Source organism: Scyliorhinus torazame, chromosome 17 (genome assembly GCF_047496885.1).
Source record: "Scyliorhinus torazame isolate Kashiwa2021f chromosome 17, sScyTor2.1, whole genome shotgun sequence".
NCBI lineage: Eukaryota > Metazoa > Chordata > Chondrichthyes > Carcharhiniformes > Scyliorhinidae > Scyliorhinus > Scyliorhinus torazame.
Window position 1 is genome coordinate 167575519 of NC_092723.1, and position 26405 is coordinate 167601923.

The following is a 26405-nucleotide window of genomic DNA, read 5'->3' on the forward strand; positions in this document are numbered from 1 at the left end:
AACCTATCTCTCTGACCAGCTTTTGGCCATTTGACCTAAGATCTCCTTTGTGTCCTGGTTTCTCCTAATACCTCTGTGTTTCATTGTGGCAAAGGTGCTATATAAATAAAGGTTATTGTTGTTATTCCATGTACCCAATCAATGGGCATTTCCCTTGCAGCTCTTGTGATTCTCGTACTGAAGTTGCATCCATGTCTCATTTGAAAAACTCAACAGTATTTATGTGGCTGGTTGTTAGGAAAACAAAGGTAGTTTTAAGTGATTTATATTGGTTTTGGTAAACATTAGAAATAAAGCGGACTTTTAAGTGGGTTTATCTAATGTTTATGTGCCTGGAAGGTTAAAACCTATAGTTAGATTCCTGCTGGACAAAGGTGTTTGTATGTATTGGGGTTGGTTTCAATTCCAACTGTGATTCTAATTTGCATAGAGAGGGTTACGGCAAAGTAAATAGAAGTAAGTCGTTACTGAGCAACAGGAGGCCACTTTCTAGAGTGGCGGGCTTTCCTTTGCTCTTAGTTTTAACTGGAAGCCAGAGGAGTTGGAGACAGGGGATTGAACATTCTGCCAGAAGAAAGACTGAAGAGGACTGGAGCTGCAAAGACCTTTAGACGGATTAGGCTTCCTAATGTACATACAGCAGTCCAGATAACCAGGGAATTGGGACAGAAAGCACATTTAGGGCATCTGTCGTTAAGAGAACAGAGATCAAGGTATTGTCCAGAAGAAAGGGTGGAACGGTGACATAGTAGTTAGCATTGATCCCCACAGGGGCAGGAACCTAGGTTTAATTCCAGCCTTGGGTGACTGTCTGTGTGGGGCTTTAACATTTCCCCTGTGTCTCCGGGGGTTTCCTCCGGGTGCTCCGTTTTCTTCCCACAGTACAAAGATGTGCAGGTGAGGTAGATTGGCCATGCTAAATTGCCCCCTTAGTGTCCAAACATGTGCAGATTAGGTGGATTGGCCATGCTAAATTGCCCCTTAGTGTCCAAAGATGTGCAGGTTAGGTGGATTGGCCATGCTAAATTGCCCCTTAGTGTCTAAAGATGTGCAGGTTAGGTAGGGATGGGGTGGGAGAGTGGGCATGTTTGGGGTGTTCTTTCAGAGGGCTGGTGCTGACTCAATGGGCTGAATGGTCTCCTTCTGCACTGTAGAAATGCTATACTTCTTTGGTTCTAATTCAAGGAAGAGCAAACAACGTGTTCCGAGTTAAAGAGACAACTGCTGTAACTAGATTTAAAATGGGGCAGCAGACTTCAGAGGTAGATGAAACATCTGATACCATCTTAATACAGTCTGGGAATTGAGAGTTAAAGCAATTGTGAACAGCTTGTACAGCCGTTAAGACAAGGAAACCTAAAAGGGCATAAAATCCTGGTCTGGATTCACTTTTAAAAGTGGAGCGGAAGCTTTGTTTAAAAGTGTAATTTGGAAAACCAGGTCTGGATTCTGGCATGCAAACCATTAAGGAAAAGGATACTTATGAGAGAAGATTTTAAAGTGTGTTTTTGGGAGTGGAATATGGAAACTCTCAAGTGACAATCATCTGGGGGGATTCTGAGGAGACTTCCACAAACACTCACTTGGGGTTCAGTGTGGAGAGTGTATTTTCCCACAGTAATCTTGTGTGCTTAAAAGGGACTTTGGGCGGTATTCTCCCCTACCCGGCAGGGCGGGGTTCCCGGCGCCGAAGAGTGGTGTGAACCACTCCGGCCAAAGGACCTCCGCCGGCTGGTGCGAGTTGGCGCATGCGCGGGAGCGCTAGCGTGTGCTGGCGCCATCCCAGCGCATGTGCAGGGGGGGATCTTCTCCATGTCAGCCATCGCGGAGGATCACACAGGCCAACGCGGAGAAATAGAATGCCCCCAGGGCACAGGCCCACCCGCGGATCGGTGGGCCCCGATCACGGTCTAGGCCACTGGGGGGGCACCCCCCGGGGCCTGATCCCCCCCGCGCCCACCCCCCCAAGGACCTCGGAGGCCGCCCGCGCCGCCAGGTCCCGCCGGTATTGACCTACTCTAATTTACGCCGGCGGGACCGGCCGAAAACGGGCGGCCACTCGGCCCATTGCGGGCCGGAGAATCGCCGGGGGGCCGCTCCTAGCGGCCGCCGACCTGCGTGGCGCGATTCCCACCCCCGCCAAATCTGCGGCGCTGGAGAATTCAGCAGTCGGCGTGGGCGGGATTCACGTCGCCCCCCCCCCCCCCCCCCCATCTCCCGGCAATTCTCCAACCCGGGAGAACAACCCCAGCTTCTCCAACTTGATCTTGTGGCTAAAACCTCCTCACCCCTGGAACCATTCTTTTTAAAATAAATTTAGAGTACCTAATTCATTTTTTCCAATTAAGGGGCAATTTAGTGTGGCCAATCCACCTAGCTTGCACATTTTTAGGTTGTGGGGACAAAACCCACGCAAACACGGGGAGAATGTGCAAACTCCACACGGACAGTGACCCAGAGCCGGGATCGAACCTGGGACCTCGGCGCCATGAGGCAGCAGGGCTAACCCACTGCGCCACCGTGCTGCCCTACCCCTGGATCCATTCTGATAAATCCTCTCCATACCCTCTCAAGAACCCTCAATCCTTCCGAAGGTGCGCTGTGCAGAACTGGACACATACTCTAGATGTGGCCTAACCAGAGCTTTATAAAAGGTTCAGCTAAACTTCCCTGCTTTTGTATTCAATAGCCCTATCTATGAAACCCGATCTTTGCTAACAGCTCTCAATATGCCCTACCACCCTCAGAGATCCATGCTCAGAAATTGACATTTTCAGGAAAAAAAAGGAACACTTATAATAAAACTGTAATTTATGAGGGAACAAAGAGAGGTTTAAAAAAAAAAAACCCTTAACCAGATAACTGACACCTGAAAGTACACAAAATAATGACTTCCTCTGGTGGGGCAATCAAAAATAAGGGAACGTGATCTTAAAATTAGAGGTAGGCCATTTAAGGGCGAATTAGGAAGCAAGTTTTCCACATCAGGTGTCGTAGAGATCTGGAGCTCGCTCCAAATAGAGGTATGGACTCTAAGTGGAGCTTTTAAGATTGAGATTGATAGATTCTCTGAGCTAAAGCAATTAAGAATATGGAGTTAGGCAGGTAAATGAAGCTTAGGAACAGATATGCCATGACCTAATTGGATAATGGAGTGGACTTGATCAGCATGGCCTTATTTATTAACGTCTGTGTAGTACTGAGGGATTGTCGTACTGCCAGCAGTGGTGCCATTTATTCACATTTTTTTTAAAATTCCAATTAATGGGCAATTTACATACCCAATCCACCTATCCTGCACATCTTGGGGTTATGGGGTTAGACCCACGCAGACACAGGGAGAATGTGCAAACTCCACAAGGACTGTGACCCAGGGTCGGGATTGAACCGGGTCCCCAGCGACTTGAGGCAGCAGAGCTAACCACTGCGCCACCCCCGCGGTGCTGCCTTTTGAATGAGATGCCAAACCATTTCTCATCTCACCCTTAAAAACCCTGCAAGTGTCATAATTTGATCCAGTGATATATATCCGTGCAATAGGAACAAAAAATGCTGGAAATACGAGGCAGATCAGGCAGAATTTGTGGAGCAAGAAACAGAGCTGACGGGTGGGTTTTTCATCCTCAACTGGGAGTGGGGATAATCCCTGGCTCAACTCGCCCGTCTTGGGAGAAAGTGCCCACAAGGACAGGCTTTTCATAGTGTGGGGGGGGGGGGGGGGGGGTGGGGGCTGATGCGAGTGTGGGGCTGCAGTCAGCCCAGCCAAATTTAGAAATACTCGAAAGCTGCCACAGGGGCTGCCAAGTGTGGAGGTGGGCTGTTTAAAATGGCACCTTGGTGCTGTGGGACTTTGCCCTAGTTATAATAAAAACAAAAGACTCTCCAGTTGTTACCATCCCCGAAGCTACACATGCCCCCTACGCCAAGGAATGACCCCGCCCCAAACAACTCAGATGGCCCCGTATACCACCCATGTCAAGCTTTGGCACTTCCATGTCCATTCACCCACTGTACACTGTACCAAAACAATGTCGGGCTCAGGTGCTTTTGTACTTTAATGGATGACAGGGCTCTCAGCTGAGCATACATAATGAAGCTTGGCTGATAGTCCAGAAATCCATTAACCTTCTGAAACAATTGAGCCCCAGGTAAAGACTTGCTTGATTGACAACTCTGACTTTCTGACTGCTGCTGTCAATTTCACAATGTTTATTTACACAAGTTGAATATGCTTCAAGTGCTTGCTGTTTCTGCTATTTATACTTTAAAGGATGTGGATGATTGGCACTTCTACTAAGCTGAAGCAAAGAGGAGTTTTTTTAAGAAAGTGTAAAGTTATAATTGAATAACTACATTTTAAAAAACAATTCTTAAAACAAATCCTCTTGTCACTATAGGGTGTATTGGTTCTGTACAGGCATGAAAGTGACATAGTTTGACAGAGGGGTATAAGGGGCCATAACAGGAGTGTGGGGGGGACACCTTGGCATGGGGAGGCATGTGAGGCCTAAGTAGTGAGACATAGCTTTGCATGGGGGATGGAAAGGGTTCGTGAGGAGGATCTTTTGAACTTCTCTTTCAAAAGGTTTCCTCATGTATACTATGATTCCTGACAGCTCTACGGAGCTGTGAACCAGGAGTCCTTTAAAGCCTAGCCTCACACCATGAAAATTACAGAGGGCTAACCCATGCCTATCCCTGCAATGGAGCCAGCCAGATCAGAAGAGACAGATATGGGCCTGCGACCCGAACCAGCCCACACCCTCAACAGGCACTCAATCAGCAATATCGGGAATAGGGTCAGGAATCCAGGATTTGGGACCTCCCCGCCATTGTGAAAGGGCTCCCCAGTCATCCCAACTTGGTGAAAATCCAGCCCAATGTTTCAGGTTGAAGACTTTACGTCAGAACGTGACCTGAAGTGTTAACTTTGGTTTCACCCTCCTTGCCTGACCTACTGAGTATTTTATTTTTAGCATTCTCCATTTTATATCGACTCTTGGACAAATCTGCCACTCCTTGCCTCAATACTTTTATCCCTATCGTAGTGAGGAGCCTCTCTTCGATGCTCCAACACATTGTGAGAGCTGGGGGTGGGAAGGGTGGTGGTGGAAGAATAAGACGCAGGTAGCCCGCGTCTTCAATCCTGCCTCAAGGTGGGTCTGTGCCTGGGTGATGAATGATGCTGAGGTGTAGGTACTGCTGTGCCAATTCCGTAATGTAGGAATGTTTGTGGATTGTGGGAGACAAGTGGAATGGAGGCGGTTAATTGCTGTAAATGTTAAGAGAAATTGTAAAATGTACCTGGGCTCCCTGGGCCAGGCAATGGAGATTTCTTGGTACTGGCAGAGGGTGGCCCATGTCTCTTTATGCCTGTTGGCTGGGTAAGCGAAGGCTTTGGAGACACAGGAGGTTTAACAGGTCGTTTCGTCTCCCCATCCGAAAGGTGGGACGAGTGCTCCCCGCTGTTCCTCCTGGGGATTTCTCCGACAGTCAAGAAGCTCGGATAGGTTTCGCCTCCAGTCATGTCTGACACGGGCCTTCTTTTAATGGTCCCCGTGCCATTCTGAAACATTGCGTGGTGGTGGGCCTCCTGAGGAGATTCCAGTTGCTCCCTCTCCCTGGTTTTCGGTCGCCGCTTCACGGTGTTTGACTCTGTTAAGTGGAACGCTACGACCTCCTGCTGCTGGGTTGGCCTTGGCTTCCCCCTCCTCTTAAGTGTGCTCGTGAGTTCAAACGCGGTGAAGCTGGAATACTGCTGCCTGAGGGCCTCGGAGTTAACCTGAAGCTGGGGTAGACATTCCGCGATGTCAGGCCTCAGTGGCTGGCGAGGCCGTTGCTTTATTGTCAGGTTCCCGTCTTCAGCAAACGGTAAGTTCTCAGAGGAGCTGTTCCTGGACGGTCCGGCCTGATTCACTTGAAGCCTATCCATGGGCGACTCCGTTTCTGCCACGGGTTTGACACTTTCGGGCCTATCTTTCTTTGCGGCGGCGATCAGGCCTGTGACAGGACCACTGATTGTCCGCCTCCTGTTAATAATCTCGCCGTCTAATCCGATCGCATCCCGGGACCTGTCGAGAGGCCCACGCTTCACCGTGGCCAGCACCGTGGCCACTCTGGAATGTTCCGAACTGGTTGGCTGTATCATTTGGGCGTAGGAGACTCCGAGACCCCTCTCTGCCTTGAACGATCGGTGCAGGGTAAGAGCTCTGGCACCGCCACCAATGGACGACATCTCCAGCATGGCGGCGATACTCTTCACGCTGCCAACACTGCCCGTGTCCACGGTTCCCCCAAAGTCGCTGGCTCGCCGCTGCTCCTTGAACCTCACTTTGGCATCAAAGTCCTTGATGGTCCCCATTTCCTTTTCCTTTGACAGGTCGTCCGCCAGATTGGTGCTGGATATGGCAGAGCTGGACCGCTTTGGGGGTGGTGGGGGTGGTCCTTTTTTCTTTGGTCTCAGGGCGAACGATTGGCTGCGGTTAACGTTTTTTTCGACTGTGGATTGACCTCTCACCGAGTGGCTCCTTGCCACGTGCCTCTGGATGGTGGCATAAGGGCCGGCGTCGGGCACGGCGAGCTCATCCTTGTCTTGCTCGCTGTCCGACATGGCATAGCGGCTTAAACTGTGCGCCCGCTTCTTTGGCCTTGCAGTGTCTCCCTCGGGACCGTCTCCGTGCGGAGGAAGGCAAAGCACCGGAACAGAGACGGGCAGAACAGGGACAGCTTGGGCTAGCAGACTAGATGTATGGCCAGGCCCCGTCATTCCCTCGCCTTCCACAGGCTGTGGGACCACATAGGCAAAGCCTCTGTGCGTGGGCGACTGTGGGAGTGATCTCGGGGACATCGGCCGGTCTGTCTGCAGGAGCTGGGGGATGGGCTTCACTTTGGCTGTTGCCTGAGGAACGTTAAGCGTCTGTGGAGAGGACGGCCGAGCCTTGGTGGGCGTCTGCGGTGGGGTAAACGATGACATTGAGACCAGAGTTTGATGAGTGTGGGAGAAGGGCTCTCTTGGCTTCCCAGGTGCTGGAGGTACACTAGCTCTTTGAACCCCGTGGCGGTGACTTCGCCTTGTGGGGCCAACTTGTTCTGTGATGATCGGTCGGTAGCTCGGTCCCTCAAGGTTTTCCTGGCTTTTAGACAGAGTTGCTCTTTGTAGCTGGCCCCCTCCTCCTGGTGTTTCTTGAGCTGTGCCGTTCAGCTTTGTCTTGCCGCTGCCGCAGTTGTCACTCTCTTGCATGCCCCCGTGCTGCTGGTATGCTGTGCCCTCCGGTGCAGCCACGGTATGGTTGGCCTGCCGTGGCTCAAGGCCGTCCTTTGCGTCACCGGCACTGGTCATGGCAGCTTGCAGTTCATTGCTCAACTCGCTGTCTTGGAACGTGGACATCGTGGGAGACTGGCACTCGGCATTTTCACCTTGAGGAGACTCAATAGCCACAATCTCCAAAGACTGTGGGGCTTTCTTCTTCAGAGTGCCAGACTCATACCGGCTAGCTCGCTGTATTTCAGCCAGTTTCTTTACAGCGAGCATAAACTTCTTCTGATGACCTAAGAGAATGAAAATAACAAACAAATTAACTTCCAGATACATCAACACCAAAACAAACTCCCCCAACTGTAAACAGTAACTCAGTACTGGGCAGGCTGAATGCTGATATTCAATGCTATGAAGTATTTCTATCTTTCCCCATCTCTCTCTCTGTCTGTCTGTTTCTCTCCCTCTCTATCTCTCTTTCTGTCTCGCTATCCATGTCTCTGCCTCACTGTCTCTCTTGCTCTGTGTCTTTCACTCTCTCTCTCTCTCTGTCTCTCTCTCTGTCTGTCTCTATCTCACTCACTGTCTCTCTCCCTGTCTCTCTGTCTCTCGATGCCTCTCTCCCTATCTCTCTATCTCTCCCTCTCTGTCTTTGGCTCTCTCTCACCATCTCTCTCTCACTGTCTCTCCCTCTCTCTCTCCCTCTCTCGATGTCCCTGTCACTATCTCTCTCAATCTCTGTCTCTCTGGTTCTGGCTCTCTCTCCTACCATCTCTCTGCCGCTCTCTCTCTCTCTCTCTCTCTCTGTCACTCCCTCTGGCTCTGTTTTTCTCTCTACCCCTTTAGCAGTATTTTTCAATTAAACTTTCTGCAACCTATTCTCTGGAATGAAACGCTTTTTCAATGTGACAAATTTCACAAAAGTGTCACCAATAAAAGGTAAAGCTTTGATCTTGCTTTTGGTTCTAAAGCTAAAATATATTCAGCAGGTCAAACATTCTTTGTTTTCCATATTGTTTCAAATTTGAGCTGTAATGCAATTTGAGACCATTGATTGCACTTTGACCATTATGCGCTTTGAAATAAGCCTCTTTGAATATGACAAAAGTGCTGCATGAAACTCTTGTTTAAACAGAGGGTCTGACCACATACCAGTAATCGAGTTAGCATTTGGTAAAAAGAGCAGACAAAGGAACTGCGCACAATGCAATTGAAATATTTGAACGAATACTCAGAGGGCCTGATTTCAACTTGACTGTGACCCAGTCCTGGATTAAATGGAACGGTGAGATGTCCAAATCACTGCAGACCGATTTTCAGATGTTCAAACAATTTTTCTTCACAAGGGTTTCAAACTGCAACTTCGCCCTATCTGTATTTTCAACCTGTCTGTAACTTCAACCTGTCAGTAACTGCAAACTGTCTGTAACTCCAAACTGTCTGTAACTCCAAACTGACCAATGTGTCTATAACTTCAACCTGTCTGTAACTTCAACCTGTCAGTAACTCCAAACTGTCTGTAACTCCAAACTGTCTGTAACTCCAAACTGACTAATGTGTCTGTAACTTCAACCTGTCTGTAACCACAAACTGTCTGACTAATGTGTCTGTAACTTCAACCTGTCAGTAACTGCAAACTGTCTGTAACTCCAAACTGTCTGTAACTACAAACTGTCTGACTAATGTGTCTGTAACTTCAACCTGTCAGTAACTTCACCCTGTCTATAACTTCAACCTGTCTGTAACAACAAATTGTCTGACTAATGTGCCTGTAACTTCAACCTTTCTGTAACTTCACCCTGTCGTAACTTCAACCTGTCTAACTACAAACTGTCTGACTAATGTGTCTGAAACTTCAACCTGTCTGTAACTTCACCCTGCCTATGACTTCAACCTGTCCAACTGTAATGTGTCTGTAACTTCAACCTGTCTGTAACTTCACCGTGCCTATAATTTCAACCTGTCTGTAACTTGAACTTGTCTGTAACTTAATCCTCTCTGAAACTGTAACCTGGCTGTAAATGTAACCTGTTTGTAATTTCACCCTGTCTGTCACTTCATCTTGTCTGCAACTGTAATCTGTCCCAAAATGTAACCTGTCTTTAATTTCACTCTGTCTGAAACTGTAACCTGTCTGTAAATGTAACTTGTCTATAAGGTCACCCTGTCTGTAACATCAACCTGCCTGTAACATCAAACTCTCTGTCATTTTACCCGGCATGTTGATTCAACTTCAACGCTGTATGGAACCTTAACTTGGTTATAAAAGTAACCTGTTTGTAATTTCACACTGTCTCTAACTTCAGCCTGTCTGCAACTGTAACCTGCATCAAAATGTAACCTGTCTTTACCTTGAACGTGTCTGTAACTGGAAATTGTAACTTCTACCTGTCTGCATCTTCACTCTGTCTTTATCTTCAACCTGTCTGTAACTGCGAACTGTCTGTAACAATATATCTCATACCGTCACCTGTCTATAAATATACCTATCTGTAAATTCACCCAGTATGTAGCTGCAACCTGTCTGTAAATTCAACCTCTCTGTAAATTCAATCTGCCTGTAACTTCAATCTGGTTGTAATTTCAATCTATCTGTATCATGAATCTGTCTGTAACTTCACCTGTCTGTAACTGCAAAATGTCTAACTGTAACGTATCTGTAACTTCACCCAGCCTATAACTTCAAACCATATGTAATTGCAAACTGTCTAACTGTAATGTGTCTGTAACTTCACCCTGCCTATGACTTCAACCTGTCCAACTGTAGTGTGTCTGTAACTTCAACCTGTCTGTAACTTCACCGTGCCTATAATTTCAACCTGTCTGTAACTTGAACTTGTCTGTAACTTAATCCTCTCTGAAACTGTAACCTGGCTGTAAATGTAACCTGTTTGTAATTTCACCCTGTCTGTCACTTCATCTTGTCTGCAACTGTAATCTGTCCCAAAATGTAACCTGTCTTTAATTTCACTCTGTCTGAAACTGTAACCTGTCTGTAAATGTAACTTGTCTATAAGGTCACCCTGTCTGTAACATCAACCTGCCTGTAACATCAAACTCTCTGTCATTTTACCCGGCATGTTGATTCAACTTCAACGCTGTATGGAACCTTAACTTGGTTATAAAAGTAACCTGTTTGTAATTTCACACTGTCTCTAACTTCAGCCTGTCTGCAACTGTAACCTGCATCAAAATGTAACCTGTCTTTACCTTGAACGTGTCTGTAACTGGAAATTGTAACTTCTACCTGTCTGCATCTTCACTCTGTCTTTATCTTCAACCTGTCTGTAACTGCGAACTGTCTGTAACAATATATCTCATACCGTCACCTGTCTATAAATATACCTATCTGTAAATTCACCCAGTATGTAGCTGCAACCTGTCTGTAAATTCAACCTCTCTGTAAATTCAATCTGCCTGTAACTTCAATCTGGTTGTAATTTCAATCTATCTGTATCATGAATCTGTCTGTAACTTCACCTGTCTGTAACTGCAAAATGTCTAACTGTAACGTATCTGTAACTTCACCCAGCCTATAACTTCAAACCATATGTAATTGCAAACTGTCTAACTGTAATGTGTCTGTAACTTCACCCTGCCTATGACTTCAACCTGTCCAACTGTAGTGTGTCTGTAACTTCAACCTGTCTATAACTTCACCATGCCTATGACTTCAACCTGTCCAACTGTAGTGTGTCTGTAACTTCAACCGGTCTATAACTTCACCATGCCTATGACTTCAACCTGTCTGTAACTTGAACTTGTCTGTAACTTGAATTTGTCTGTAACTTGAACTTGTCTGTAACTTAATCCTCTCTAAAACTGTAACCTGGCTGTAAATGTAACCTGTTTGTAATTTCACCCTGTCTTGTCACTTCATCTTGTCTGCAACTGTAATCTGTCTCAAAATGTAACCTGTCTTTAATTTCACTCTGATTGAAAATGTAACCTGTCTGTAAATGTAACTTGTTTACAAGGTCACCCTATCTGTAACTACACCCTGTCTGTAACATCAACCTGCCTGTAACATCAAACTCTCCGTCATTTCACCCGGCATGTAGATTCAACTTCAACACTGTATGGAACCTTAACTTGGCTCTAAAAGTAACCTGTTTGTAATTTCACACTGTCTCTAACTTCAGTCTGTCTGCAATCCGGCAGCACAGTGGTTAGCACAGTTGCTTCACAGCTCCAGGGTCCCAGGTTCGATTCCGGCTTGGGTCACTGTCTGTGCGGAGTCTGCAAGTTCTTCCTGTGTCTGCGTGGGTTTCCTCCGGGTGCTCCGGTATCCTCCCACATCCAAAAATGTGAAGGCTAGGTGGATTGGCCATGGCCTAGTATCCAAAAAGGTTAGGTGGGGGTTACTGAGTTACGGGCATGGTCTTAAGTGGGATGCTATTTCTAAGGGTCGCTGCAGACTCGATGGGCCGAATGGTCTCTGTGGTATTATCAGGTATTACGGTACCTGAGAGGCTGAAGTGCCATTGGTTAAACTTAGGGGTTTTACCATTGGCTGTAGAATATGGTAGCTCCGCCCCGATAGGCAGGGTATAAGAACCCGAGCCGTCCCAGCAGCCCTCATTCTGTACCTGAGCTGCTGGGGAACACTTCTAGCTTATTAAAGCCTTCAGTTGTACTACAACCTCGTTTTAGTAGTTATTGATCGTGCATCAGTCTCCTTCTGCACTGTAAATCCCATGATATTTCTATGATTCTATGTAGCCTGTCTCAAAACGTAACCTGCTTTACCTTGAACCTGTCTCTAACTGGAAATTGTAACTTCAGCTGTCTACAACTTCCACCTATCTGCATCTTCACCCAGTCTATCTTAACCCTGTCTTTATCTTCAACCTGCCTGTAACTGCAAACTGTCTGTAACAACATGTCGGAAACCATAACCTGTCTGTAAATATACCTGTCTGTAGGTTCACCCAGTCTGTAGCTGCAACCTCTCTGTGAAGTCAATCTGCCCATAACGTGAATCTGTTTGTAACTTCAATCTATCTGTAACTTGAATCTGTCTGTAACTTCAACCTGCCTGTAACAGCAACATGTCTAAACCATAACCTGTCTGTAAATATAACCTGTTTGCAAATTTATTCTGTCTGCAACTGCTTGTAACTGTAACCTGTCTGTAAACGTAACCAGCCCGTAACTCCACCCTGACTGTAACTACAACCTGTCTGTAACTTGACACTGCCTGTAACCGCAACAGGTCTGAACCTGTAACCTGTCTCAACTGTAGCCTGTCTGTAACTTCACCCTGTTTACAACTTCAATCTGGGTATAACTGCAACCTGGCAAACTGTAACCTGTTTGTAAGTTCAAGTCAGATTGCAGTTACACCTGTCTGTAACTTTGACCTATCAGTATCTTTGGTAAGTTCACACTGTCAGTAAATTCAACCTGCCAGCAACTTCACCCAGTCTCTATCATGAACCTGTCTGTAACTGTTTGACATTGTAACTTGTCAGTAATTGCAAATTGTCAGAATCTGTAAACTGTCTGTAACTTCGACCTGTCGATATCTTCGGCCTGTAGTGTAACTTCGTCCTGTAGTGTAACTTCGTCCTGTAGTGTAACTTCACTCTGTCCGGAACTTCACTCTGTCCGGAACTTCACTCTGTCCGGAACTTCACTCTGTCCGGAACTTCACTCTGTCCGGAACTTCACTCTGTCCGGAACTGCACTCTGTCCGGAACTTCACTCTGTCCGGAACTTCCAGTTGTCTGTAATATCCGGCTGTCTGTAACTTCACCCTGTCTGTATCTTCACCCTGTCTGTATCTTCACCATCTGTATCTTCACACTGTTTGTAACTTCACACTGTCTGTAACTTCACCCTGTCTGTATCTTCACCCTGTCTGTATCTTCACCCTGTCTGTATCTTCACCCTGTCTGTAACTTCACCCTGTCTGTATCTTTACCATCTGTATCTTCACGCTGTTTGAAACTTCACACTGTTTGTAACTTCACCCTGTCTGTATCTTCACCGTCTGTATCTTCACACTGTTTGAAACTTCACACTGTTTGTAACTTCACACTGTTTGTAACTTCACACTGTTTGTAACTTCACACTGTTTGTAACTTTACACTGTTTGTAACTTCACCCTGTCTGTATCTTCACCGTCTGTAACTTCACACTGTTTGTAACTTCACACTGTTTGTAACTTCACACTGTTTGAAACTTTAACTGGTTAGTAAATGCAACCTGTCTCTAACTTGAAACTGTCTGTAACTGCAACATATCTGTAACTTCACCCTATTTGAAACAGCAACTTGTCTGTAACTTCATCTAGTCTGTACCTTCGCCCTGCCTGTAACTTCACCTTGTCTGTACCTTCGCCCTGCCTGTAACTTCACCCTGCCTGTATCTTCACCCTGCCTGTACCTTCACCCTGCCTGTACCTTCACCTTGCCTGTAACTCCACCCTATCTGTAACTCCACCCTATCTGTAACTCCACCCTGTCTGTACCTTCACCCTGCCTGTATCTTCACCCAGCCTGTATCTTCACCCAGCCTGTATCTTCACCCTGCCTGTATCTTCACCCTGCCTGTAACTCCACCCTGCCTGTACCTTCACCCTGTCTGTACCTTCACCCTGCCTGTACCTTCACCCTGCCTGTATCTTCACCCTGCCTGTATCTTCACCCTGCCTGTACCTTCACCCTGCCTGTATCTTCACCCTGCCTGTAACTCCACCCTGTCTGTACCTTCACCTTGTTTGTAACTTGCCGCTGTCTGTAACTTCCCCCTGCCTGCAACTTCAACTCCTCTTTAACTTCCACCTCTAAGTAATTCAACCTGTCTGTATCTTCAACCTGTCTGTCACTTCACCCTGTCTGCAACTTCATCCTCTCTGTAACTGTGACCTGTTTGAAACTGTAACCTGTCTATAACTTAAACCTGTCTGCAACTTCACCCTTTTGGCCAGGTCAAGCGGTCTCTAAATACACTTTCCACGTAACACTAAACTATCCATAACTGAACGCTGTCTGTTCTGTCTGCACTGAGTGCTGTCTTGTTGCATCAGAGTGCAGCTGGCATTGGGTGAAACAAAGAGTTAGCTGAAAGAGGGAGGAGATGCTCAGTCCTTCCTTTTCTCTTCAAAGGTGAGTAAGATTAGGGAGTACTTCTGCTTATTAAAATAAAGGTAAGGGAATTCGGAGCATAAAGGGAAAGAGGGGCTTTCAGAAACTCTTACAGTACAGGGCACTGTAGGTTAGAGAGAGAGTGTGATTCTGGTGCGCATCAGCTGAGCAGAGCAGCTGGAAAACCTTAAATGGAGCATCCCTGCCCACCTCACCCAATGCAGAGAACTATCCCTGCCCACCTCACCCAATGCAGAGAACCATCCCTGCCCACCTCACCCAATGCAGAGAACCATCCCTGCCCACCTCACCCAATGCAGAGGAGCATCCCTGCCCACCTCACCCAATGCAGAGAACTATCCCTGACCACCTCACCCAATGCAGAGAACCATCCCTGCCCACCTCACCCAATGCAGGGAACTATCCCTGCCCACCTCACCCAATGCAGAGAACCATCCCTGCCCACCTCAACCAATGCAGAGTACCATCCCTGCCCACCTCAACCAATGCAGAGGACTATCCCTGCCCACCTCACCCAATGCAGAGAACCAACCCTGCCCACCTCACCCAATGCAGAGAACTATCCCTGCTCACCTCACCCAATGCAGAGAACCACCCCTGCCCACCTCACCCAATGCAGAGGAGCATCCCTGCCCACCTCACCCAATGCAGAGAACCATCCCTGCCCACCTCACCCAATGCAGAGGAGCATCCCTGCCCACCTCACCCACTGCAGAGAACCATCCCTGCCCACCTCACCCAATGCAGAGAACTATCCCTGCCCACCTTACCCAATGCAGAGAACCATCCCTGCCCACCTCACCCAATGCAGAGGAGCATCCCTGCCTACCTCACCCAATGCAGAGAACTATCCCTGCCCACCTCACCCAATGCAGAGGAGCATCCCTGCCCACCTCACCCAATGCGGAGAACCATCCCTGCCCACCTCACCCAATGCAGAGGCTGAGTTCCTGAAGTGACGTCAGGATTCAAAAGTGACCTGGAGCAAGTGGAGGCAGCTGATTGCGTGAGTACAGATAGTGTGCATTTATATTACTATTATCACATACAGTTTGCAAAGTCTTTAGTTTGTGGTTCATAGTTTGTGAGGGCTATGTTCTGTATTAAAGAGGTCAAGGGAAGAAAGGCGCTAAAGTACCTGATATTATCTGATTTTATGAGTCCTTTAAAGTTTAATCCAATGGGGGTAAGTCATGGCAGGAGTGCCCAAAGCTCCTCCTGCTCCATGTGGGAAGCTAGGTACGTTTTCAGTGCCTAGTGGCCAGCATGTGAGCAGGAAGTGAGGGGCAGCACGTGGCACAGTGGTTAGCATGGGACTACGGCGCTGAGGATCCGGGTCGAATCCCGGCCTTGGATCACTGTCCGCGCAGAGTTTGCACATTCTCCCCGTGTCTGCGTGGGTTTCACCCCCACAACCCAAAGGATGTGCAGGTTAGGTGGATTGGCCACACTAATTTGCCCCTTAATCGGAAAAAAAAATAATTGGGTACTCGAAATTTAAAAAAAAAGATGTAGAGGAAGTGTCTCCAGCTTCAGTTCCTGGAAGCCCAGGTTTTGAAGTGGCAGATGGGGACAATGAGGAGCATCAGCAAGGTAGAGAGTATCATGGATAGCCCCATGGGGGACCCTCCAAGGGAGGGAGGATTTCAGATTCTTAATGCACAAAGCATTTGGAATAATGTAGACAATCCGACGGCACAAATCAATATGATCTCATAGCCATTACAGAAACATGGTTACAGGGATATTCAGGGATGTTTGACTTTCCTGAAAGACGGAGGGAAGTAAAAGGTGGTGGGGTAGCACTGTTAATAACAGATGAACTGAGGCCATTTGTGAGGGACGATCTAGACTCAGATGATGTAGAGTCCATTTGGGTGGAGGTAAAACCCCAAAGGAAAGAAGACGGCATGGTGGTGCAGTGGTCAGCACTGCTGCCTCAGAGCGCCTGAGGCCCAGGTTCAATTCCGGTCTTGGGTGACTGTCTGTGTGATGTTCACACTTTCTCCCCGTGCCTGCGTGGGTTTCCTCGGGTGCTCCGGTTTACTCCCACAGTCCAAAGAAAATGAAATGAAAATCGCTTAATGTCACAAGTAGGCTTCAAATGAAGTTACTGTGAAAAGCCCCTAGTCGCCACATTCCGGCGCCTGTTCGGGGAGGCTGTTATGGGAATTGAACCGTGCTGCTGGCCTGGTCTGCTTTCAAAGCCAGCGATTTAGCCCTGTGGTAAACAGCAGGTTAGGTGGAATGGCCATGAGAAATTGCCTTTTAGTGTCCAAATATGTGCAGGTTAGGTGGGGTTATGGGATTATGGGTATAAGGCAGGGGAGTGGGCCTAGATAGGGTGCTATTTAAGAGGGTTGGTGCAGACTTGATGTGCTGAATAGCCTTCTTCTGCACTATAGGAATTCTATGGCTCTATGTTAGTTGTAGTGCATAGATCCCCAAATAGGAGCCACACTGTAGGAAAGGATATAAATCAACAAAAAATAGGAGCATCTAAAAAAAATAGAGCAAATCATGTATGATTTTAATCTTCATGTTGATTGGATTAATCAAGTTGGAAAGGGTAGCTACAACAACAAATTCATAGAGTCCATTAGCGATAGCTTCCTAGAGTAATACGTCATGGAGCCAACCAGGGAACAGGCCATCATGGATCTGGTAATGGGTAATGAGGCAAGTTTAATAAATGACCTCAGAGTAGAAGGTAGTGATCATAACTGAATTGAATATTGAAACTGACAATAAGTGCTTCTTTAAATATATAAAAAGGAAGAGAGAGGTCATAGGCCCTTTAGAAAATGAATCTGGGGAGTTAGCTATGGGGAACAAGGAAATGGCAAAGGAGTCAAATAGATATTTTGCATCAGTCTTTATGGTGGAAGATACTTTGTACACCCCATTAATACTAATGAATACAGGAAAGAATTAAATACCATCACCATCACAAGAGAGGTAGTATCAGACAAACTAATGGGGCTAAAGCCAGATAAGTCCCCTGGCCCTGATGACTTGTACCCGAGGATCCTAAAAGAAGTAGCTACAGAGGTAGTGGATGCATTGGTTGTAATTTTCCAAAAATCCTTGAATTCTGTACTGGAGGATTGGAAAACTACCAATGTAATACCCTATTCAAAAAGGAGGGAGTCAAAAAGCAGGCAACTATAGGTTGATTGGCCTCACATCTATTGTGGGAAATGTTGGAATCAATTATTAAGGCAGTAATAGCAGCACATTTGGAAAATCATAATCTAATCGAGCAGAGTCAGCATGGCTTCAGGAAGAGGCAATCGCATCTGACTAATTTATTAGAGTTTTTCGAGGAAGTCTCAACCAGAGTGGATAGAGGGGCTGGTCTAGCACACTGGGCTAAATAGCTGGCTTTTAAAGCAGACCAAGGCAGGCCAGCAGCACGGTTCAATTCCCGTACCAGCCTCCCCGAACAGGCGCCAGAATATGTTGACTCGGGGCTTTTCACAGTAACTTCATTTGAAGCCTCCTTGTGACAATAAGCGATTTTCATTTCATTTTTTCATAGAGGGGAAGCAGTAGAATGCCGCATTTGAACTTCCAGATGGTACCTCACAAAAGATTAAGTCATAAGATATGAGCCCATGGTGTTGGAGGTAGTATGGGTAAAGAACTGGACAATGGCAGGAATCAGCGAGTGGGCATAACGGGTTCTTTTGCAGTTTGGCGACCTGTAACCAGAGGAATCAGTGCTGGGATCGCAACTGTTTATAACTTGTATTAATGTCTTGGAGAAAAAAGCGCATGTACTGTCACCAAATTTGCAGACCACACAAAAAAATAGGTGGAAAGACAAGTTGCGAGAGGGATACAAACAGTTGGCAAAGAGATATTGAGAGGTTAGGTAAGTGGGCAGAAAAGTTGGGAAATGGAGAATAATGTGGGAAAATGTGAAGTGCATTTTGGGGGGACAACAAAAGAATAAAGTATTATTTAAATGGTGAAAAACTGCAGAACGCTTCAACATAAGAGACTTGGGTGCACTGGTGCCCGAAGCACAGAAAGCTTGCACATGGGTGCAGCAGCTAATGAGAAGGGTTAATGGAATGCCGGCCCTTATTCCAAGGGGGTTGGAGTATAAGAGAAGGGAAGTCTTGCTGCAACTGTACAAGGTACTGATGGGACCACATCTCGAGTACTGTGAGCAGTTTTGATAGAATCCCTCCAGTGCAGAAGGGGGCCATTCGTCCCATCGAGTCTGCACAAACCCTTTAAATAAGGCTCTACCCATGGTCCACCCCCCCGTCCACCCTACCCTATCCCCATAACCTAACCTTTAAAAAAAATAAATTTAGAGTACCCAGTTCATTTTTTTCCAATTAAGGGGAAATTTTGTGTGGCCAATCCATCTATCCTGCACATCTTTGGGTTGTGGGGTTGAAACCCACGCAAACACGGGGAGAATGTGAAAACTGCACACGGACAGTGATCCAGAGCCGGGATCGAAGCTGGGACCTCGTCACCGTGAGGCAGCAGTGCTAACCACTGCGCCACCGTGCTGCCCTCCCAAAACCTAACCTGCACATCCCTGGACACTATGGGACAATTTATCATGACCAATCCCCCTAACCCACAAGGAAAGATATTATTTCATTGGAGTCGGTTCAGTGAAGGTTCATTGGGATGATCCCCGGTATGGAGGGATTTTCTTACAACTAAAGGTTGAACAGGTTGAGACTCTATTCATTGGAATTTAGATTAATGATATGTGATCTCATTGAAACATATAGGATTCTTAAGGGGCTTGACAGGGTAAATGCAGAGAGGGTGTTTCCCCTTATGGGGTATTTCCAGCCTGCTTGCAAAGTGGGTCATAATGTATCGTAATGTTGGTACTGATACACTCTTGTAGACATATTTTAGACAATCATTGTTCTGTTAAAAGTTACCCCTTTTTCATCATCCCTCTGTTAATCCTGAACTCACAGTGGTTTAGAAGATAGACTGTTCGTGCCATCATTCACTGAGATACCCGATTGAGCTCACTGGGCCTTTATCAGGCAGCACTTCCAGCAAGTTATATTGTGAAAAGGAATTTCTGAGCTGGATGTGCAGAGAAAGTCCAACTGACGGTCTACACTGTGGGGTGGTCCAGTCCAAGAAGGTCCAACTCAAACTTTTATTACAAATAAAATTCTGGAAAAACTCAGCAGATCAGGCAACGTCTGTGGAGAGAGAAATAGAATTGACGTATTGTTTGGAAGAGTCATGTTGGACTTGAAATGTTTCTCTCCCACAAATGCTGCCAGACCTGCTGAGTTTTTCTCGCATCCGCAGTATTTTTTTTTTCTTTTATTGTAAATGCCTTCCTGGAAAGAGTGGATGTTGGCACCTTGGTGAAATCTGACATGGTGGGATTAGGCGACAGTGAGGCCGCGGATCATTTTGTGTCAATGGAAAACAAATTGGGTGAGAGATGTAAAACGAGCTGCTGATTCGCTTCGATCCCTGTCGCACTGCCACATAATCAGGTTTGCGGCTCAATGGGTACACTCCTGCCTCTCAGAGTTGAAGGTCCTGGGTTCAAGTCCCACTTGAGCACAAACAAATTCCTGTCTGACATTCCAGTGCAGTGCTGCACTGTCAGAGGTGCTGTCTTTTGGATGAAGCATTAAGCTGAGGCCCTGTCTGCCCTCTTAGCTGGACGGAAAAGATCCTCTACCACCATGTTGAAAAGGAACGGGGCTCCCCCTGGTGTCATGACAACTATTTATTCCTCAATTAACAAAACTAAAAGCAGATGATCTGGTCATTATCGCATGGCTGTTTGTTGGACTTAGCTGTGTGGAGGACCTGGCACCGGCTTTCCTGATAGCGCCTACAATTCAAAAGTACGTCTTGAGCTGTAAAACGATTTGGGATATCCTGTGGCTGCGAAAGGCCCTATATAAATGCAATTTCTTCCTTCGCCTTTTTATTTAGCCCTCAACGACCACCACCAATGCCAAACCAGCTGGTCGTTCCTCTCATTACAGTTTGAAAGACATGTTGACCAGCATGATTGCCTTCAAAATACCAGCGGCTACGCCGCAAATGTAATTCATTGGCTGTGTGAAGTGTTTTGCAGCGTTCTGAGAATGTGAAAAGTGTTAATTAAATTCTAGTTCATTCCCACTCTAACTTTAGTTGAAGAGCTTGCCCTGGCAAAAAGGGCAAATGAAAAGTCTCCATCTGTTCTGTGGCTTTGTGTTCTGTGAAGCAGGACAAAGTATGCTGGAAAATAAACGTGCTAATGAGCAAAAGGTGATCCAGCACTGCATACATTCCCTTGCTTCTTCAATAAGGAGCTCTTTATATTTATGTGTGAGTGGTGTATGTCCAGTACCAGGACATACTCCTGGTAGCTCCATCATGTCCAGTTGCATAAAACAAGCCAAGACATACTGACAGATGATGCATCTCCATTTATATTCATCTACATTTAGAACATAGAACATTACAGCGCAGTACAGGCCCTTCGGCCCTCGATGTTGCGCCGACCTGTGAAACCACTCTAAAGCCCATCTACACTATTCCCTTATTGTCCATTTGTCTATCCAATGACCATTTGAATGTCCTTAGTGTTGGCGAGTCCACTACTGTTGCAGGCAGGGCATTCTACGCCCTTACTACTCTCTGAGTAAAGAACCTACCTCCGACATCTGTCTTATATCTATCTCCCCTCAATTTAAAGGTATGTCCCCTCGTGCTAAACATCACCAACCAAGGAAAAAGGCTCTCACATTTGGGGCTCAGTGTTAAAATGCAGCCTCTAAATTTGTCTCACCAAGTCCACCTTTAAGTGTGCAGTTTGGAGCACACTTGCCTTTCGAGTGTGAAATTTGGGGTTTCAAGGCCCACTTCAGAGGCTTGAGCACAAGCGCTAGGCTGACACTCCCAGTGCTGTACTGAGGGAATGCTGCACTGTCAACGAGTCTTTCTGATGACATGTCTAACTGAGGCCCTATCTGCCCTCACAGGCAGACACAAATATCCCTTGGCAGGGGAATTATCCCTGTCATCGAGGCCAATAGTATTGCTCAACCAACAACACTGAAGCAAACTTTTCATCATTGCTGCCTGTGGGAGCTTGCTATGCACAAATTTGTTGTTGCATCTCCTACATTAGCACAGTAGCTACACTTTAAAAGTGCTTAATTGGTTGTTTAGCACTTTTGGACGTCCTAAGTCTTTCCAAATATGAAATAAAGGCACGTGTCCAACTTTGTGTATCACTATTATTGCCCTTCAGCCGAAGCAGCCTTGTGAATGATAATTCTTAAATTGCATTAATTTAGCTTTGCTGATGAATCATGTCCTATATACATAACCAAAGAGGAATTGTTAATGTAACTAGGATTAATGTGCAGCCAATTATAAAGAAATTGGGTTCTGGAAAAATATCCATACATTGCACCTAAATCTGATGATAGAAATATTTAACCTTTCAAGTAAAATATATTCCCAAATTATAATCTGACAACAGGCACCTCAACAAACGCCCCTTTCTTGTAATAAAAGCAAAATACTGTTCATGCAGGAAATCGGAAATCAAAACAGAAATGCTGGATAAATTTAGCAGGTCTGGCAGGGTCTGTGGAGAGAAAGAGTGAAGATCTTGGATCTAAATAACCCAGCTACTGAACCTTTCTTGTGCTCTGTTGCAGTCCAATTGCTCGTGAGACTCCTTCCTATGAGGGGACCATACTTTTATATCATTTGCCTCAAAACAAACCCTGAAATCTAGAGTTAGGTTCTTCGAGGGTAGCATCAGGAAGCACTTCTTCACGTAAAGTGTCGTAGAAATCTGAGACTCTGCTCCCCAAAGAGCTATTGAACTGAGGGATCAATTGAGAATGTCAAAACTGAGATTGATAAGATTTTTATTAGGCAAGAGTTGTGGTAGCAAGATGAGTAGATTGGGTAGTAAAATACAGATCAACCATGATCTAATTGAATGGTAGCACAGGCTCAAGGGGATGAATGGACATTCCTGTTCCTACCTACGTGGAAGACACAAAGGGGTTGATTTTCCCTTTGTGCGGGCATTGGTCAGGCATTGTGGTTGTGCCATCAATCTGTTGTCCAGGGCTAAGCTGGTTTGCGGGATGGTTCTCATTTCCATTTGATCTGTGGGTTGTTGGTACATACGCAGTGCCTGCAGGCAGCTCGCATGTCAGCATGGGTGGGACATCCTGCAGCTAACCCCATGGAGTGGAATGAACTTGGTGCTGTGCTCCATCAAAGCCCGACCTCAAAAGACCTCTACCACCTAGAAGGCCAAGGGTAGCTGACGCAGGGAAACTCAACCATCTCGCAGTCACACATCCTGACTTGGAACTTTATATCGCCATTTCTTCATCGTCACCCGATCAAATTCTTGGTACTTCCTACCAAGTTAGTTTACCGACACCACATGGGCTGCAGCAGCTCAAGAAGGCTGCTCGCCACCAAACGTTTTCAAGGGATGGGGGCAACCAATGCAGGCCTAGCCAGAGATGACACAACCTGCCAATGGACAAATAATAAGAAAGGGAAATAGCAACCGGTGTGGCACTATGATTTCTGGAAAACTTCCATCCCATTCCTGTCTAGTTAAGAGCCTGAATATTAGCCTCTACGACATCCCACATAAGGCAGGGAGCAACGAGACACAAGGGGGTAAATCTTTTGAGGGGTGAATCGTCAAGGGCGGGACGGACAATTTGACAGACCACTTAAAGGTCTGTTCACCTCGAGCGGGCATTTCTGGTCCCGGGACCGGAACATCCCGCCCAATGTGTACAAAGCTAATTTTTATAGGGTTGGGTTTTCAGTGAATCCTAGCGGTTTCAAAATCAATTAGTATTTATAGCGATAACACTTGCTTGAGTTTTTTAAAAAAATGCATTTTTGAGATCTGGGATGTGCTACCTGAAAAGGTAGTGTAGCAGATTTGGTAGTAACTTGCAAGACGGAATCAGCGATAAAACTTGTAAAGGAAAAACTTGCAGAGCTCAGGGGAAAAGAGGAAGATGGACTAATTGGGTTGCTCTTTCTCAGAAGCCAGGACAGGCACAATGGGCCGAAGCAGCTCCTGCTGTGCAATAAGACTCCCTGGTTTTATTAACCCTTTCTACCCACACATGAGCCAGATACATCCAGCGCCTCAAACAACCCAAAAATGACTTGCATGAGAAGAACGGCCACCACTCACCCAACTTCGTGATGCCAATTTCTTGCAGGTCCTCCCAGGTGATGTCGGTGATGAACTCAATGTTCTCGTAACCATTCTCCACTAGCGTCTTGTAATATTGAGCAAGACCAATGATTGAGAGCCATTCCATCAGATCATTCTTGAGAAAGGAAACAGAAAGGTATTGAGGGCACCTTTGCATTAGGAGAAGAAGACTTTAAAGTGAAAACCAATTCTTCGCACGGTTCAATGGGGCCAACCGACAGGTCAGACCTTGGGCTCAAAATGTAATTGTAACCAATCTGTTTGGAAAATGGCAAGAGAGGACTTGCGTTTCACGCGATGGAGCTTCTGGCAATGTGATTACCTGAGATGTCACATTCTTATTTGATGTCACGCCTTCCAAATGGCGGGGGTAAAGATTCCGCTTTGGACAAATCAGGAAATTACTCCCAAAATGCACTGGAAATTTCATTGGTCAGGTTGGAGCCAAAGTTTTCACCAACATTCATCATCGTCAACACAAATGATAAAATCTTCCATGACCCAGCACAAACCTCGTCGCAAACTTTGCCGCAAATGATCTCTTCTTTCACCCATCAAAACTGGGAAATTAATTATAAACCCCAGCTACATAGCTGCCCATGTTTTGTTTAATTAAGGTGCCCAAGTTTCTCGCAATCATGGTTGCAGCAGATTTCAGAAGTCGAATCACCTCATAATTGTAACCGTTTACTTCTAAATTCATTTTGAATTCCAGCCTAATTTATACCTGCCAAGCATTTCATTCTGACAAGTGCCTGGTCAATTGTGTCGTGCACCCTCAGCTCCGCTTGGATGAGACGAGAGGCAGGAGACAGAAAGTGACGGAAGCATAAATTGCTAACACAAATGCGGGTATCCTTCCCCCTCCCCCGGCATTCCCTCCTCCTCCACACCTCCCCTGCTTTTAATTACTCACCATGGAAATGGATACTTCCATAAAATTCTGTCAAAGTTCATCAATTTAGAACTCGGTATTAGTGACAAAAGCATCCTCAGGTTGGCCGGAGAATGGGTGTCGGAGGAATGGTGGGGTTGTGTGCGAAGTGCATCTCTGGAAGTAGGAGTTGGAAGATTTCAGACACTCCTTTCCAAGCCCCCTGGAGCTCTGAGGCTTTTGCAGGCCTATTGTTGGTGGCAATTCTGTCTGAGCTCAAAACCATGTATTTTTCTTTCAAGGAAGTACATTAACCACTGAGCTGCATAAAAGCGAGGGTGGGGTGCGATCTGTTCTTTAGAAATCAACATTCAGTCAAAGGAGATCAAAGTAAAAAATCAAAAGGCACACAGTGGGTAATTGAGGCAAGATAATAGAAGTCTTTCTTTCCTGCTATTTTGGCTCGGAAAGTGGTGAGGGAATTTTGATAGGCAGGTCTGCATAATGGACAGACAAAGGATCTATTGAGTCTCTCATTCCCAAACGGTTGTGTAATTTTTACACGCGTTCATGTAAGAACCTAAAGCACAGATTGTGCTGTGAGGAAAATTGGAACCAGTTCTTGGATTCCCCATCTTCTCAGCATGTTTTCACACATCTAATATTTTTTTATTCATTTTATTTTTGCCCGTCAAAGACCCCTGCTCTCGAAGGACAATTGTGGCCTGTACCTTGTGTTGCAGTGTGGGCCCGGCCAGGTAACTCCTACCAGTGACAGCAAAGGGAATGTTCACTCTTTGGCCACTGGAGGGGCCGGCAAGAGCACTGGCATGTGAAGCCTTACAAGCGGACACATCTTGATTGCCTGTACATGAGTGGTCCTTGCACATAATGGCTTGGTGCTCATGCCAGTGAGGGATAGTACATTGAAAACCCCAATTCAGTATCGTCCGCTATCTGTTGCGTGAGTCAACAGTAGGTCTTGGCTGTAACTCAGCCGGTAGCATTTGCCTCTCAATCAGAACTTCATGGATTCAAGCCTCACTCTAGGGAATTGAACACGATACCACACTTGCAGTCCCAGTGCAGTAATGAGGGAGTGCTGCATTACTGGAGACGCTGTCTTTTGAGTGGGATGTTAAATCTGCACATAAAAGTTCCAGTGGCATTATTTTGAAGAAGAGCAGGGGAGCAATCCTGGACCAGCTACATCTGTCATTATAACAATGTACCTGTTTGTGGGAGCTTGCTGCGCACAAGTTGGTCGCCGTGTTGCCTGTATTACAATAGTGACCTCACTTAGAATGATCTGGAGGCTGTGAAGCATTGTAGAAGTCCTGAGGTCATAAAAGGCGCTATATAAATGAAAGTCATTCACCGAACGCCTCTCTTCTCACTCTGATACCTAACTACGCAGCTCTCTGCCTCTTGTAGAAAGTGCACAAGGGGCAACTACTTTTCTTTTCAATTTTCTGCTTCAGTACCATACAAAAGGACTACTTGGCATTGACACACAAACCGCAAAATAACAGTGCCTGTAAGTTATTGGAGTTCATGTTAATGAGCTAATCTAAAACTCTGCTGTCCGTGTCCTAACTCGCACCACGTTCCATTCACTTGTCGCTCTTGTGCTCCCCGTCCAGCAATATCTCAATTTTAAAATTCCCATCTGTGCCTCGACATCCCTCCCTGACTTTTTCTATCCCTATAATAATAATAATAATCTTTATTGTCACAAGTAGGCTTACATTAACACTGCAATGAAGTTACTGTGAAAATCCTCATCGCCACATTCCGGCGCCTGTTCGGGTACACAGAGGGAGAATTCAGAATGTCCAATTCACCTAACAAGCACGTCTTTTGATACTTGTGGGAGGAAACTGGAGCACCTGGTGGAAACCCACGCAGACACGGAGAATGTGCAGACTCCGC

The 26405-nt window shown here is 46.2% G+C and overlaps 1 protein-coding gene across 9 annotated transcripts in view; it reads right to left on the reverse strand.

Annotated features, from left to right (window-relative positions):
* The window catches only part of caskin1 (CASK interacting protein 1), a 733094-nt gene that overhangs the window by 16817 nt on the left and 689872 nt on the right, over positions 1–26405 (reverse strand). For all 9 annotated transcript variants that reach the window (XM_072481603.1, XM_072481604.1, XM_072481602.1 and 6 more), the window contains 2 exons: positions 23576–23714; positions 5305–7548 (listed from right to left, as the gene is read on the reverse strand). In XM_072481603.1, the coding sequence (XP_072337704.1) occupies positions 5305–7548; positions 23576–23714 (2383 nt within the window). The remainder of the gene's footprint in view (positions 1–5304; positions 7549–23575; positions 23715–26405) is intronic.